This window comes from Paramormyrops kingsleyae, chromosome 20 (assembly GCF_048594095.1).
Source record: "Paramormyrops kingsleyae isolate MSU_618 chromosome 20, PKINGS_0.4, whole genome shotgun sequence".
Classification (NCBI taxonomy): domain Eukaryota; kingdom Metazoa; phylum Chordata; class Actinopteri; order Osteoglossiformes; family Mormyridae; genus Paramormyrops; species Paramormyrops kingsleyae.
This window is the reverse complement of record NC_132816.1, coordinates 19,970,489-19,986,204: the sequence shown is the minus strand read 5'-3', so window position 1 is coordinate 19,986,204 and position 15,716 is coordinate 19,970,489. Positions and strand designations below refer to the sequence as shown.

Genomic DNA, 15,716 nt, shown 5'->3' with positions numbered 1-15,716 from the left:
CGTTCCTTTTAACGTAACTTTCCAAGTTTCATATTCAGGATTAAAAAATAACAATAGATTATCACGGTTCAAATCACCCTTCCGACTAGGAACAGGCTCGATAAAAATGCGCGACATATATAAAATATTTCTATCTATACGCCCCACCGCATATAACGCGTGTATTTTTTGGTAGATTGTCGCGCGGCGGATTCAAACAGACCAATCCGATGGTGGTTACTTAGCACCCGCGTGACCTCCGTCCAATGCACACACCCAGTTATGATCTCTGGCCAATCAGAGACAAAGTAGACGGGTGACGCACGCGGCAGCGGAGGATTCAAACAAGAAGATGGCAGCAGGGAAGGACGCCGACGGAAAGAAACGAAATAAAAGGTAATGGCAAATAAACGTGTGCTCGCCCTTTTGAGCACAATTGCGCTGCCAGTCATTAGACGCGTCAAAAACGGCGCGGCGTCGTTGAAGTGTATTTTTCCCTTGACAGACTATTTAAAAACACGTCTGCCGTTGTGGCAGCGCTCCTCCTGCTGTTACGTGCAGACGTGTTCCTTTGTTTCAAAGGCTGTCACTGGTTGATTCATTAGTTTTATTTTAAATTTTGCACCCGAATAACGACGGAGAAGCAATTTCTCATCCAGTCGTCAAAAAAAGCACTGACGTGGCTCCGATAGAGTAAGCGGAAGAAAAACACTTTACCGACTGACCAAGCTGGTCACGTGGTCTGCTGTTGACATGGTGTAATAGCCTGTTTTGGGCTTTTATTGCGTGCAGTGAAATACCATTAGATGTCCGTTTTGTAGTTGCCTTTGTTGTTTAGTGTAAATAGTTTCCCTCTACTGTATTTTCATTCTTCCAAGTTGAGATAATTTGTTTCGATGTAAGACTGTCTGTCATCCATGATCCTGTGTAATATCCACGACTGCACTGCAGGCAGGAATAGATGTCGACATACACATGGACACTGAAGCGTACAGGACTCATTTTCAAATAACGCAAGAATCGCACGTATTCGTTTTTTAGTCAGTTTATTGCATTTATGGATGAGCAAGAGGTTCCCCTCAAATGCATGAAGTGTTGCATAATTCGGAATCCGTGTTGCCATTAGCTCATTTTGAATCAAGCAGCGTTAGTAGAAATCCTAACCTAAGGGCATGTACTACAAACCTTGTACCATTCTTTTTATACGCATGTAAACAAAATGAATTTTACTACAGCAGCTATATTCCAAAGCTCAGCTTGTCACGTAAAGAACTGGTTTATGACTTGATTAGTTGTTGCTGAGGAAGGATTACGGGCATACTGGTTGCTCTCTTGAACCTAGACGTTGAAGAGTCTTGTGACAGATCTAGTGTCAAGAGAAAGTTGTCAAAATTGCATGTTTATCGTCAGATTCTGTGTTTTAGAATACAGTTCTGCTGATAAATGTTAAAGTCGTTATTAGGATATGGGTGTGTGTCAGATTTCACATGTCCATAGTGAACTTCGGGGTGGTCTGACGAGTTTTAAATGCTGTTTAAGCAGAAATTTATATTCTTTGCCACTTTACAAGATTGTAGTTGTACCACCCTTTTATCTGTTCATACATTGTCATTAACCACTAATCTGCTTCTTGTCATGTTATCTTAAATGTCTTAAGGGACGTACCGTGTGCAAAACAAATAAGAGCATGGAATTACAGTTTCAGCCTGAACAGAATGCTTTTGGGTCATGGGTATAACCCAGGCTACCTTTAGGCTGTCTACTGGAGCACATGTAGACCAAGGTCACTCCACATACAGTAAATACGTAACTCTATGAGATCCCCGGAGGTAGAAGGCACGACAGTGCCGTGCTTCTCATAATTGTTTCCTGTCACATATTAATTTCACCCTCTGTTTTGTTTTTGTTAATTATAAGCTTGATGAGGACAGTGACCTTCTCATGGAAGTCATTCTTTTATTATCTGAAGCACTTGCCAGTTGGTGGAATGAGCAAAGGAAGTTCAGCCACATTAAACACAGCTCAGGGATGATAATAGGCATTATTGTGAAGATGACGTTGCTGTTTTTGTCCTGACCTAGACGGCCTGATATGCACAGCATCCTCTCTCGTTGTTATTAAAGCCCTCTCAGTCTCAACCCCCCTCCCCCTTGTTGTAAGCCAAGTGTTTGGGTCACTACTTGAAGAACAGAGATTCTTAACTTTTTTCCTCATTCGTTGCCCTCTGTGTTTTTTAACAGTCACCCTCTGCCAAGAGTCTACTCTAATACTATAGGTAATATGCATGAAGCAGTGAAACCTATGGTGGCTGGTATTATTGTGCTGTCAGTTACTGTTTTAATCTGCTTGTCATTGGTTACTTTATTGTCATTCTTTGGATTAGACCGGGCAGTGATTGACAGCCGGCAGTGATCCCATCCTCTGTGGGATTTCTCCCATCGCCACTTTTGATGCATTTGTAGGCAGTTCCAGTACCTGATGGCTTCAGCACTGCTTGTTTCAGTTAGTCATTGGCTGGTTTCTCTGCTGAATCAATTATTGTCCAGACAACAGAATAACAAAAATCATGCAGCTCCTGGTTCACAGGTGGATAGGTACAATGTGGGACCTTTAGTTGTAAGCATTAATCCACACCTGATGTTCTGCGCTGGCATACTGCTTTTCATCTTTTACATGTTTAAAGGCTGAATGTTTTATGGAGGAATTTTTAACTTTTTTCTTAAGGTTTTACCAGAGCAGAGGTTCATCTGAACTTTGTGTCATCTGGTAACTGATGCAGCTTTTTGAGTTTGGTGGCTGAATCCTGGCTCTCCAGATCGTTATGAAATCTGTCCTATGCTGTACTCTTAAAGCATGCTAACTATACAGAAACATTCTCCATAAATATTGGAGCCTTTTTGAATAACAGCACCTGTAGAAAATACTTGATTTACATCTTTCTAGGTTAGTTTGTAATTTGTATTCCATGAAAGTGACAGTCAATTTGTCTCTGTGTGCTTTGAATATTTGCAGAGAAATGCCACAGTTCCATATCTATGTCAACAGCTTTTCTAAGAGCCCTGTAATATGTTGTAGGCTCTCTTAATAATGTCATTATATTTTAGGGAAGGTCAATTTTCTGCATGCACTTAAAATTAATTGTTTTTCATTTCGACTTGCTGCTGTTGTGTGGCTTTGTGCTTTCATACCAGTTTTGGAGGGTCTGCAGGTTCCCAGTCTGACCTTGTAAATGTTAGGAGAATAATTAATTCTAGTGAATGTGTTCCTCCTATTAGGTCCAGTATTATTAGTGGGTTATTGAGGTGAAGGACCAGCATGCCCAGTAGTGGAGGGGTGGCAGGGATCCACCCAGGGCAATTTCGAGGACCACCACCCCCCACCTCGTATTGTGACACCCCTGCTCCACCCTAGTGCAGCCCATTTCGACAACTGTTTATTACTTCAGATGCATGTATGAGTTGAACAGGTGAACGGTGACCTCAGAGCTGACCTCGTCCCATTTCCCAGAGGGACACTGTGCAACGTGGTCGTCAGCCAGGAGATGTGCCCGTCAGGCCACTCTCCTATCATCTTCAACCCGGATTTCTTTGTGGAGAAGCTCCGCCACATTCTCCCGGAGAGCTTCACCGAGCTGGTGCTGAGCAACATCACAAGGCTCATCGACCTGCCCGGTACAGAGTTTGCGCAGCTCCTGGGAGACGTGGACCACAAGCTGCCTGGTGCTGGTGGCTTCTTCCGCTCCTTCAACTTCCTGAAGCGCAAAGGTCAGTCAGCGGTTCGCCGTGGGAACTCTCAGGACTCTCCGAAGGGCCCCCCTGCCCCGGCACTCATGGGTGACGCAATGAGCTTATAATACAAATCTGGTTCCTCATTTTGTCTCACTGGGAAGGTCACCGGGTGTCGTTAAGGACTAAAGAAACATCTACCCTAGTGAAATGATTTATAATGTTCTTGTAGGTCAACAGAGAATACATTTACTGAATGAAAATGAATACCAAAGAATATATCCATAAAAGTGACTGGTTTTTCATCGTCTGAAAGTTTGTGCAGTGATGAAAGAGGTTTTAATCTGTCTTAATCCTCTATTGATAGAGGTAGTTGTATGGATACTGCAAGAAACTAACCCCCCTCTTTTAGGGTTTAGTCCTGGGGTCACCAGCTATTTTTGTCGGAGGGTCAGATTTTATCAAAAACACAAAGCCAAGGTTCTTTGTGTCTGAAAAAATTTCCTGACCCGGAGGTGTTCGATTGTATGGTGTTATGGACTCCATTTCATTTTGGTCAAGATGAGGACTGGAGTCTGCCAGTTGCTGCCAGCTCTTTTAGTGAATTCAATTTATGTTAACCAACCAAAAAACAACTTTTTTTATTTGACAGCAGTTGTTGATCAAATGAAGTATGGTCTGCTAATAAACCATGCTATTGTATCAAAGAAAGTTGGTCTTTATGTTCCAGAAATGGAGGGCAGGTTTTTACTTGATTCCGTCTCAGATGTAGCTCCCAGTGAGTCCAGGGAAATGCAGACGTTTTGGCGGTGATTCCCTGCCAGACATGGTGTGGCGGTGGCTATGCCCAGGAGTGATGGGGCCTGTCGGTGATGTTGAGGGCGCCGAATGTCCTAAGCGCAGAGGCCGATTCTGGGCAGCTTGTGCTGGGTATGTTACGTTCTGTGAGCTGTCTTGTGTCAGATCGACAGGTGTCCTTTTGCTTTTTTGTTAATCTGAAGGTTTACTGTTACTCTTTTTTCCTCTTTTGTATCTTCTATCGTGTCTCTAGCTGCCCAGCCTATTAATTTTTCTTATTCTTGAGCCAATTTCTGTAATATACTGGCTATAAGGGTGCTCCCTCCCTCTTGGCACTACTTCATAATATTCCTTACATTTCTAGAAGAATCATTAATTTCCAAGAAGGATGCCCACTCTTTTCTGAAGTATGTGTTGACATCAGTATCTTTAAGTGTATTGAAGCACTGTCCGCTTGCGCCTGGCCTTAAGTGGTTGTTGATAAAGCAAAAGCCGACTGGAACGTGGTCCGAGATGAGAATTGGCTGAATTGTGGCTTTGGGTACAACGGGTGAAACAGAGCTGGCTGTCAGAAAATAATGGATATGGGAGAATGATTGGTGGGTGTTGGAGGAGCATGTGTACTTGCTCGCTAAGAGGTTTGGCAGATGCTGAATATCTGCAAGGCTGAGGTCTGTAATATATTGTTTGTCTCATTGGAGTACCTTTTTGATCGATCCAGTGTTTGATCGATACCGGTGTTGAAATCTCCCCCAGTAATAGCAGTTGAAGTTGAATAATCAATTAGTAAAGAGATTAGACAAGACTATGAAATAAAGTTGAGTTGGCATCATTTGGACCATATAAATGGTCAATAATGAAATAGTTGGTGCAGCAACTTTCTGGCTCTGCTGTCTTGAGTTATATGAGGCTGAGTGTCTCATTAAATTTCAGGATCTTTGTTATGCTTTGTAATTTCAGTGAGATGGGTTTTTGGCAGTAAACATGTCTTTAATACTGAACTATGTAGCATGCTGCAGCGAATAAATGTTATGTATGACTGCCCGGCTTTTGCATTTATACTGAATATCAGCGGTTTAAGTACTGTTTATTACTGTCGTGTGTTTACCCTTTTTCAGAGAAGGGAGTTGTCTTCGGCGCACCATTGACTGAGGAAGGAATCGCTCAGATCTGCCAGCTCATCGAGTACCTGAGCAGAAGTGAGAGCTCCTGTCATGCTCTTCCTGTAGAACATGCTGCCAGACAGACTCTGTGTGCGGTCTTTAGTCCACGGTCTTTCTGTGTGTCGCTGGTCAGGTGGGCTTGACTGCTCCCAATTAAAATAGCGCAAATTCTTATACTTTTTGCCCATGATGTGCTTGTTTAGTATGATGCAGATTTCTGCTCACAGACACACAGACACTGGTTTAAGGCATGAAAATGTTTTGTATAACATTAAGTCCCATAGTTGCACTGCACCGGGTACTGTAGTTTTGGCACAAAAAAATTTGGTACTTTGCCTTTTCCTCTGATTTCCGGGCAGGTACAAGTACCAAACGAGCTGGGGTATTGTGGGGACTTCGGAACTTTGGGGCGGGACTTGCAAATGTTTTAATTGTCAGTTTGGTTATGCAGATAATCTGCCTCACACACATAAAATACATCTGCCATCCTGAAAAGGCATCTCAGAAAATAACGATAAACAAAGTGAGAAGTATATGTAAAAACCCCCAACACTAGAAGTACCATAGTTTTTGTACTTTTTTGAAATACTGAATGTATGGTACCTTGTGCCCTAATTCTTTAAAACAGGCTGTGCTTGCTGCAGTCTGTCAGCGCGGCATTAAAATGCCCATTACTGTCTCTGTGTCCGCGACTTGCTCAGATTTGCATGTAGAGGGACTGTTCAGAGTCCCGGGCAATAGCATCCGGCAGCAGGCCCTGCGGGAGATGCTGGACAGTGGGGTGGACATCGACCTGGAGACGGGTGACTACCACCCCAACGACGTGGCCAGCCTGCTGAAGAGCTTCCTGGGGGAGCTGCCTGAGCCTCTGCTCACGCACCGGCACTATCACGCCCACCTGAAGATAGCGGGTGAGTGGCCGAGCGGGCATGAGGACAGATGTGCATGGCTGCTGTTCGGGGGGCAGCAGAGCGCGGCGCCGGGACCCACAGCCTTCTAATCGCCCCCCACAGACCTGATGCTGTTTGATGAGCGCGGCAACAAGACGACGCTCCCCGACAAGGAGCGGCGCATCGAGGCCCTGCAGCTGCTGCTCCTGCTGCTGCCCCCCGCCAACCGCAGCCTGCTGAAGCTGCTGCTCGACCTGCTCTACCAGACGGCCCGGCAGCAGGACGCCAACAAGATGTCCGCCTTCAACCTGGCGCTGATGTTCGCGCCCCACGTCATGTGGCCCAAGAATGTAGGTGACCCACCAGGGCTCCCTCCTTCCCCTCCTCCTCCTGTCCTGCTTTTCTTTTCTCTTTTTTCTCTCCTCTTTATCTTCCCTCCTCCATCCTCTATTCTTCTCACCGCTTGTCCTCCTGTCCTGCTTTTCTTTTCTCTTTTGCTCCCCCCCCCTTCCCGGTTTTTCCGGGAATAACCTTCCTACTTTTTCCCACCTCATTCCTCTTCGCCTGTCTCGCTGCCCCTCCCGTGTGATCTGACTCACTCAGGGTCGGGGGCCACAGGGCCACTGCCCCCAGCTGAAAGCTGATTGGCCTTCATAGTGCCTCCTCACCTCTCACTCACCAGCTCATAACATCTCATTGGCAGATAAGGTTGCCCCTTCATATTCCCCCCCACCCTAAAAAAATTCTCGAATCACCCCTGAGCTAACTCGGTTCACAAAGCCTTTTATTACAGCCATGGTGTGTGCATTCGAGTAATTTTGCCTGTCAGGGACGCCTATTATGTGGCTCCCAAGTAATTATGTCACTAATAAAACCGCATCTGGCTTTTCAGGTGCTGATTAATCGCTAATTAAAATGTTTCCCAAAGCACACAGGAGTCCCAATCGCAAACCCCCGCTATACGGCATCTGTGGGATGTTTTCTTTCCCTGGGATTGCTTTAATTAACTCGTTCTTTGTTCTAGATGACTGCCACCGACCTGCAAGGAAACATCAAAAAGCTGAACGAGGGCATGGCGTTCCTCATCAAGCACTCGCAGAAACTCTTCCGAGTCAGTCTCGCCGTCTTTGTGATATGGCCGTTAGAGGAGAAGGCATTGCTGTATTCACTGCTGTATTCACTGGAGGTTCTTTTTGTACATGCAGTACCTGTCAAGAGTCTCCACTCACCTGCTTTTAATGTATTCCTCTATTTTAGTTGTTTCATTCACCTTGCAGTAAAAGACCTTGAGGCAATGAAGTTATATCCAATACTGCAACAGCCAAGAGAAGTGTTTCATATCTCAGAATTACACCTCTACTGAAAATCGTTTGCTTTTAACAATATAAAGACCCTAAGCACATCTCGAGGTTATGTAAGTACTGTATTATCTTGGGAACGAGGAAAGAGATGAGTGTTGTGACCGATGACTTGGCCCCCACAATCCCCCCCTGATTTAAACCCTATTGAGCAGATTTAGGATAGTTTGGATCGAAAAGTAACAGCAAGAGAACCAACTGGTGCCCAGAACTTGTGGAAATTCCTTCAGGACTGTTGGAGAAGCATTGCAGGTGGCTACGTGTGGAAGCTGGCTGGAAGAATGTCAAGAGTCTGCAACGCTGTCATAGAATCCAAAGGCGGCTTTTTCAGAGAGGCTAAAATTTGAGGAAATTTTGTGGAACACGTCACGTAGTAGTTGTAATATTAGAGTTTAAGTTTGTTGCCTCGAGGCCTTTTACTGTAAGGTGAATAACAGCTGAAATGGAGACAGAAGCATTAAAAGGTGTGTCCAGACTTTCGACTGGTACTGTGTATTGTATATTTTTGTAAAATAACAATAGAAGATGCCATTTTTGTGTTTCATGCCAGGTATTGGCCTCTGATTGGGTCATAAGATTTTTTTTTGTTTGTTTCTGGGATCCCATGCAAAAAGTCACTTTGGGTTCCCATAACATTCTATGGTCAACAGGGGGCCCCCCACACACGTGTAGTCTGAGGGGTGGTAAACACTGCAGCTGCCTGCAGGGGTTGCTTGGAGATGCGTGAAAGCCCCATGGATCTCACAGATTAGGACTGTTCATCCATAATGTCTCCGTCTCTACAGGCACCTGCCTACATCAGAGATCACGCAAGAAGGCAGCTTGTGGCATTGAAGATCCCCCAGTCCAAGGTAGTTATTCCTCCAGCGCTGTCCAGTGACACGCGTGTCGACCAGTGACGGAGCCCGGAACCCAGTGGATCCCTTTCCATGTATGTCCTCTGTGTCAGGATGACCTGGACCTGCCTGCCTCTACGAGCGCGACGCCCTCCAAGCGGCCCGGCCAGGACCCCGAGGCCAACCCACACACCGAGGAGGCGCTCAGGGAGCTCTTCCGCCACGTCAACAACTTGCCCGAGTCCGCCAAGAAGAAGAAGTACATCCGCCAGGTGACTTCCGAGTATACCCACACTGACCAGCAGGGGGCAGCCTGTACCAGCTCCTGATAGAGGGAGAAGTGCACTTTGCACAGAGCTGATCATGAGCCTGGTTGAGCTTCAGTGTGAGCTTCAGTGTGACCGAGATGGGTCAGTGCGTTAGCCCAAACGTCGTGCATTTCCTAACGTGCTAACTTCGCGGACAACATGCTCCACAAAGGGCAAGTTGAGGGAGGCGTAAAAAGAATTTCCCCATGAGGGACAATAAAGGATTGATTATTATTAACAGGGTGCACCTTGGTGGCTGAGTACTGGGGAGGGGTTTTTTGCTTTGGTAAGCCGGTAGTGATCGTCTGTTTTGTGGCTCCGCCCACCAATTTTTAGCTTGCGAAGGGGGTGACACCAGGGACGCCAGGATATGACTGCCAGACCCCCCCCACCGGCAAGAAGCACCCCCGCTCCCGGTCCTTCGGGGGACTGATCAAGGTGGGCCCCATGGTCGAGTTACCTACCCTGAGCGATTGCCGTTAATACCCTGCCGTGTAAATGGGGGCGTTAAGATCCGGATAAAGACACTGACAATAAAAGGTAATAATTATAATATGGTAGAATGGCCTTTTCAGCTGACGGCCTTCTGCCGTTTCCCTGAAGAAGGAGGCTCTTCACCTGTAATTATATTCGTCTCACTGAAAGAAGTTTGCGCTAAAATTAACCAGCCAAAGCATCAGCAGCGGTAACCGTTTAAACCGCCGTCCCGTGCCGCAGAAAAGAGTCCTGGGGAGCCAGGCAGCAGCAGAAAGGCGAGGCCGGGGGACGCCTCCACCTGCAGACGCCCCCACCGAGGGACACGGGAAGGAGAACCCCAGCCGGAACGCTGTAAGGAACCCGCCGCACTCCGTTCCGCATGCCGTTCTCCAGCTCCATGAGGAGCAGTGCACCCTGAATGAAAGCTGTTCATTCAGATGATCCCTGTCTGTTTGTTTTGCTACTAATCTGTACTTTACGTTTGATGTTGTTACTGTCTTGTTCCCTAGACACAGAGGGGCCATGATTCTGCAGTAGTGACAAACCCTGCCCTTTGTCCCAAGGCGGCTGTCGTCTGCTGGGACCAGGTACTGGCGCACTAAACAGAGGTGGCCACCAGGGGGACGTGGCGAGGGTGGGGGGGGTTAACGGCGTCTTTTGGTGGTCAGCTGCCCGTTGGACTTTTGTTTCTACAGTAATGCCGATCAGTTCCATTAGGGGACACTGTCTCACCAACAAGAAGCTGGTGGAAAAGGCACAGAGAGAATCGGCACGTGTAGCAGAAACGTGATCACTAATAAAAGTTAATGGCTTTGAGATTTTAGTAATTTTATATGTATGGTGCTTATATCAGCATTTATATGAATGTTTTTATATAGCTCTATGTAAGCATCTTAGCTGGGCCTAATAATTTCACTTTTATGTGTCGATTCCCCCCCCAGTGTAAAGTCTTTGAGGCTGGTTCACCATTACAGGCTTTGCACCCAGTACGGTTATGTTTAGCTGTTATCTAGAGGGCGCTGTGTGCCTGAATTCTTCTGTTTTTCAGGAATCTTCCATCCCCAGCGTGTGGTTTACACCCACACAGGAGTCCTCGGTGTAGAGGCAGGGATCATTTTACACTGGATCTCCAAGTGACGATTTTTATTTTATTGTATGTTTTTATGTTTTAATGTGATTTGTAAGTGCTGTGAGTGACCCCATCGTGAGGCAGCCGCTTCCTGCCGGCTTGTGCTCCCGTGTCCTTGCCGTGCGGCCCGTCAGACCCGGCGAGACCGCCGCGGGCCGCCTGTCTATTCCTGGGCCGGTCTCTGTCAGTAACGTGAGAGCTGCACATTGATCTGTTATGTTGTCGGAGCACAGCTGCGTTGTGACCGGCCCAGGCGGTCAGACACATAAACCGGGCCAGCGTGCGACGTCCATGCATCAAATGCAGACTGAAGCAGAAATGCTTAGGCAGATAAATGGGGGCTAAGGCTGGGATTGGGGGGGGTGGTATTTTTTCACAAAGAGCCATATCAATGTTAGCATTAATGTTATTATTGCACAACGACTGTGGTATATTCCAATCCCTCCTGAGGGACTGAATTATTTTTTATGAATGAATTTTTCTGAATTTCTTTTTGTTTACTGAATACATGCATCTGTGGTTGTCTGTTAATCCCAAGCATATGCCAGCATAAACATAATGTGACGATATTTATCTGGGGGACTTTATTCCACCATTATGTGGATATTTATTCACTCCTGTACCACTGTTTTTAAATGATAGTGGCTTAATAGCCTCCATATATGTAGACTCCACTGGATTTCAAGTTAATGGACATGCTTTCTCGTTACTAGGTTTACTTTTATCCTGGGATGAGCCTGAATTCCTCTGGGATGTTCCTTAAATTGATATTATGGGATGTTATTTTTTAAGTAGCTATTATGTCTACTCTTTTGGCGTCTGTCTTCCACTGTCTTAAAATGTTTCTATGTTTAACCTCATCAGTCTGGCCTCTAACCCTCCTCTGGGAGTGTTTTTTTTTTTTTTTTTACAATTTTATTTCCATAAGCTGTTTTTAATTGTTCAAGTAATTGTGTATACTGTGACGTATGGGCTGCCTGATGCTCTCAAGGTCAAAATAGTGGTTCCATTGGCTGTAAAGCTGACTGTTACCAGGGACGACCGCATCTATGAAATGGTGAGAATTCCCGCACAAGGACATCGTCTTTGTTTACTTTTTTTTTTTGTTGTTGTTGTACCAGTGAGTCTCAAGGTTGTGTTTCTCAAAATGTCTATAGAAAATAAAAATCTTTTTTTTTAATGTGTATGATGGGTTAGGTGAGGTTGTGGATGTTTTGGGAGGGGAAAGACTAGATGTTTTGGTGGTGGGAGAGTTGTTGAGAAGGTCAGTCTGAGTATGCAGAAAGGTTTTTTTTAAATGGGCTTGGTGACTGATGAAATGGAAGTTTGTTCTGCAAGTGATATTTGGTTTCTCTGAATCGATGGCGAGGCATGTCAGATGGGTTCCTTTTACAGGTCCGTGCAGGTGAAATGCTAATCTGCTTGTGTCTTGTACAGTCAATGGGAGTATTTTAATGTACATTTTCAATTCAAAATCTCCCCTATGCTGCAAGTCCATTTCCTTTTGTTTAGTGGATATTGTTTTAACTCTGATAAAAAATAATACTGTTAGAACTATTCTGCTTTTTGTTTTTGGTTAATTACTGGAAGAATTGTGTGTTACATATGGTTTGAAAATATACATGTTTTAAAAACGTAGTTAGTATAATTAATTATTAATGGTCAACTTTCCAAATCTGCATAAACCAGGATTTTAGCTCCAAGAATGGATTGTGAAAGTTATAAATACTGGTTGTAGGGTCATTTTTACATAATACAATAGCTACCTATTAGTTCTGGGGGAATCTTCAAGCAGGAGCCGTCAAACCTTGTTTCATGACAGTAATTCATCTGCAGTTTTTTTTCTCCTCCATGGTACTTTTCTCATTTAATTGTTTGTCGTATTCAAGAAAAGTCTGATTACTCCGGGGTGTTAAAGAGGCACCATGCTGTAAATATCACATGACGGCCTGTGAGGCGAGTGGAGCGTCTTTCACTTTAAATGATATAATGATTTAAATGTGTTGTCCTCCTAACTGAGATCCATCCTTTTAAGAGGGAAGTGTTTGTGCTTTGCTGTTACAAAACGTCAAAAGCTGTTACCTTAAAACCCCTGTGGATTTTATACACTGCTGATGCTATCCTGTGAGTCTTTTTTTTTTTTTTCTTGACTGGATGTACAGTGAATAAAAAATTTATGGTGGCTTTTAAATGGTTTTTCCTGTTTTATTAATTACTCACCTCTGTTTTGTTTATGGATGTGTTTATATCCTACTCTGAAGTTTCCTGGTGATTAACCCTAACCTCGGAGATCTTTTCTTTCGTCAGCCTTTTGTCCAAACTGACACTTTATTCTTAATTGAAAGGTTGCCATAGAGATGAGACACTGGTAAAAGTTTGGTTCTGTTATTGTAATCATCTAAGAAATGAACGGGGCAAAACCACTCACATGCGTTACCAGGTACTTGGAATTAATTCCATTTCTGTTTACCTTCTGTAAAAACTCATACTCTGTCCACATGTGCTTTTTATATTTCTATGATATAATTTACAGTGTAGCATTATAAATATATTTTTTCATCTTGGATTAAACTTTATCTTTTGTTTTACTCTGCTCCATTTGTTTGTGTTGTAATTTAAAATCCATCTGTCATACATTGTTTACCACATTGATGTTGTAGTTGAAGCGTCCAGCCACTAGATGGCGGTGTATCAAAGAAAACGGAAATTCTCTATATGTTATTTGGCTTTGATTTTGCATGTAGAGAACTAAGAAACTTTATACAACGTATTTTACTCCTATCCCTTATTCACCGGGCACTTTTTTTTTGGTTAATGTACCAAATATATTTTCTCTGATTTTTCCCAGAAAAAAAATCACATGGCATTTTCATCATGTAGGTTGAAGCTGAACAGCTTTAGAGATCGTTCTTTAAGGTCCATTAATTAGTTATTGTCAGGATGCACATTCTTTGAAAGTGATAACCGTTAGGAGTAGGGGGAGTTAAACCACTGTCCATTCTCGTAATTAGGCCTACTGCTAACTATGTTCCTTACTAATAGAGGATAATATAGGAAGCTGAAGCATTGTCCATGTATTTTGGGCAGTATTTCATCGGGGCACGTTTTCCTGGAGCCCCATTGTGACATGCCCCCCGTCTGGCCCGCGTCCGGCATGTAGCCTTTCATGCTAAGCGCGCCGCCACCTGTCCGACTTCGCTGAGCGCCCCGAGGTGTCCCTGTGTATTTTTGTCTTGCTTTATATATACAATGTGCTTTACTTAAATGTTTGTGTGTTCCGTGAAGGTTGCAGATTCAGCTCTATCGCTGATCCCCTCCGATGCCAAAGGGTATTAATGTAACGTTCAACCTTCACTGTAGTTTTTACCAAAGGTTGCAGTCAAAGGTACAACAGAAACACCAGTAGGCAAGGGCTCTAAGATATGAAGCTGCCTTCCTAGGAGCTCGCCACTGGTCCACAATCCCTGGCCTGGACTAAGATTATTATTCTAGAGGATATTACGTTTAAAATGAAGCATGTGTGTGGAACGGGCTTTTGCTTAACTTCAGTAAATAGCTGTTTGAACGGTACAGTTCTCCAGCTTCCCGTAGCCTGGTGTCCCGCATGCTGAATGTCTCGGGCTTGATTGTATCCACAGGCTCCAGCCCAAAGGAAATGAAGCGTGGAAATGGGGCCGCTGTCCCCTTCGACACAGCGCCGGTTTCGATTTTGGGACCGCTGTACTGCCGGTGACCCGGGATGCCGAATGCAGACGTGCAGCTAATGACTGCAAAGATGCTGCCGGCTCAGGCAGATGTGAGCCAGCTGCTCTGGGTCTCTGCTGTGCGTCTGTGATGGGCTCGGCGACTGCGCTGTCTTTAAAAGGTATGGGGGCGTCCCTGTTGCGTGCTGACATTTAACGTTTTGCTCCCAGGGTTTCCCAGATGCGCTTTAATGCGTGTGACTCGTACATTAAAAAGTGCCCAAACCTACACAGCAGAACAAAACGAAGCTGCAGAACTCATTAGGCGAAGCTCTGCTAAGTTGGTCAAACTGATGATATCCATCACGAAGGGAGCGTGCATGTCTCTATTTACTGAGCCAGTCTGGTGCTGCGCTCCATCGCCCTTCCTGCAAATCAACTGCAATGTCGAGGGCAGCCAGTTGTGGCATCAATATATATTTTTAACCAATAAATGCAGTCTGGTGAGAAAGTTGAGCTTCAGGATTGTAGCTATGTACAGCCACACAGTGCCACTGAACTCATTAGGCGAGGTAGGCGGCTGGGGTGCCGACTTAGCAAGCCATCGTCGCTTTCTTCTGGACGGGGGGGGCGCTACTAGGGCTTTGGACCAGTACCGGCTACACAGTACATCGTTCTCTTAACACGCGTCAAGCACTCATCACACGGTTCATTATCGCCTTGTGCCAGACATATTTCTAACACTGCGCTGCAGCGGTCTGCATGTTTGACTTGCGTTTCCTGCGAATCCATTTTCTCAAAGTGCGAGGCACAACCTTAAGCAATTACACCGATTTCCACGAGATGGAAACGCGCGACAAAGGATGAAATAACTTAGCTAATTATGGATAATTAAAGACAAATCTGTTTGCAGTTGTGCCAGGGGTGTGTCGGGCCCCAGGTGGCTGAGTGTACTGCCAGTCGAATGCTGGAGGGGAGGTGGTGGTGGTCGGGGGGGGGGGGGGGGGTTGTTCTGACCATGCCTTTTGAATTTGAAGGGAGACACCAAAGCCGTTGCTTGTCTGAAGAGGCAGAACAAAGAGAGAGTCCCAGAGCACGTCTCCAGTGCTGTGCCTCCCCTGGTTCCTGACTCACAGCTGGTGCACCAGCCTGCCTGTTTCCTGGCCCTCTGCCCTTCCATGCAAACGGCAGGTAAATAAGCCGCCCCCGCCCCCCCACCGCCACTCAGTCGCCAGCCCTGGCCCAGAATGCCTCCTCATCACGCTTTTTGACCACCCTCTGTCATGCTCTGTGTGTTCTGGGCCCTCCCCACTTTAGAAATGTAGAATTTAAAGAATGAGGTCTGCTGTGGCTATAGGTCTGGCTCTCCC

At 45.3% G+C, this 15,716-nt stretch overlaps 1 protein-coding gene across 1 annotated transcript; it reads left to right on the top strand.

Moving 5' to 3' along the window:
- Positions 1–259: 259 nt before the first annotated feature.
- arhgap19 (Rho GTPase activating protein 19) lies at positions 260–13,256 on the top strand. Its single transcript, XM_023820215.2, has 12 exons — positions 260–375; positions 3,487–3,743; positions 5,621–5,701; positions 6,367–6,576; positions 6,679–6,905; positions 7,580–7,666; positions 8,699–8,764; positions 8,863–9,021; positions 9,394–9,495; positions 9,775–9,885; positions 10,044–10,121; positions 10,583–13,256. The coding sequence occupies exons 1-12, from the start codon at positions 332–334 to the stop codon at positions 10,634–10,636; spliced, it is 1,476 nt and encodes a 491-aa protein (XP_023675983.1). The 5' UTR covers positions 260–331; the 3' UTR covers positions 10,637–13,256.
- The last annotated feature ends 2,460 nt before the right edge of the window (positions 13,257–15,716 follow it).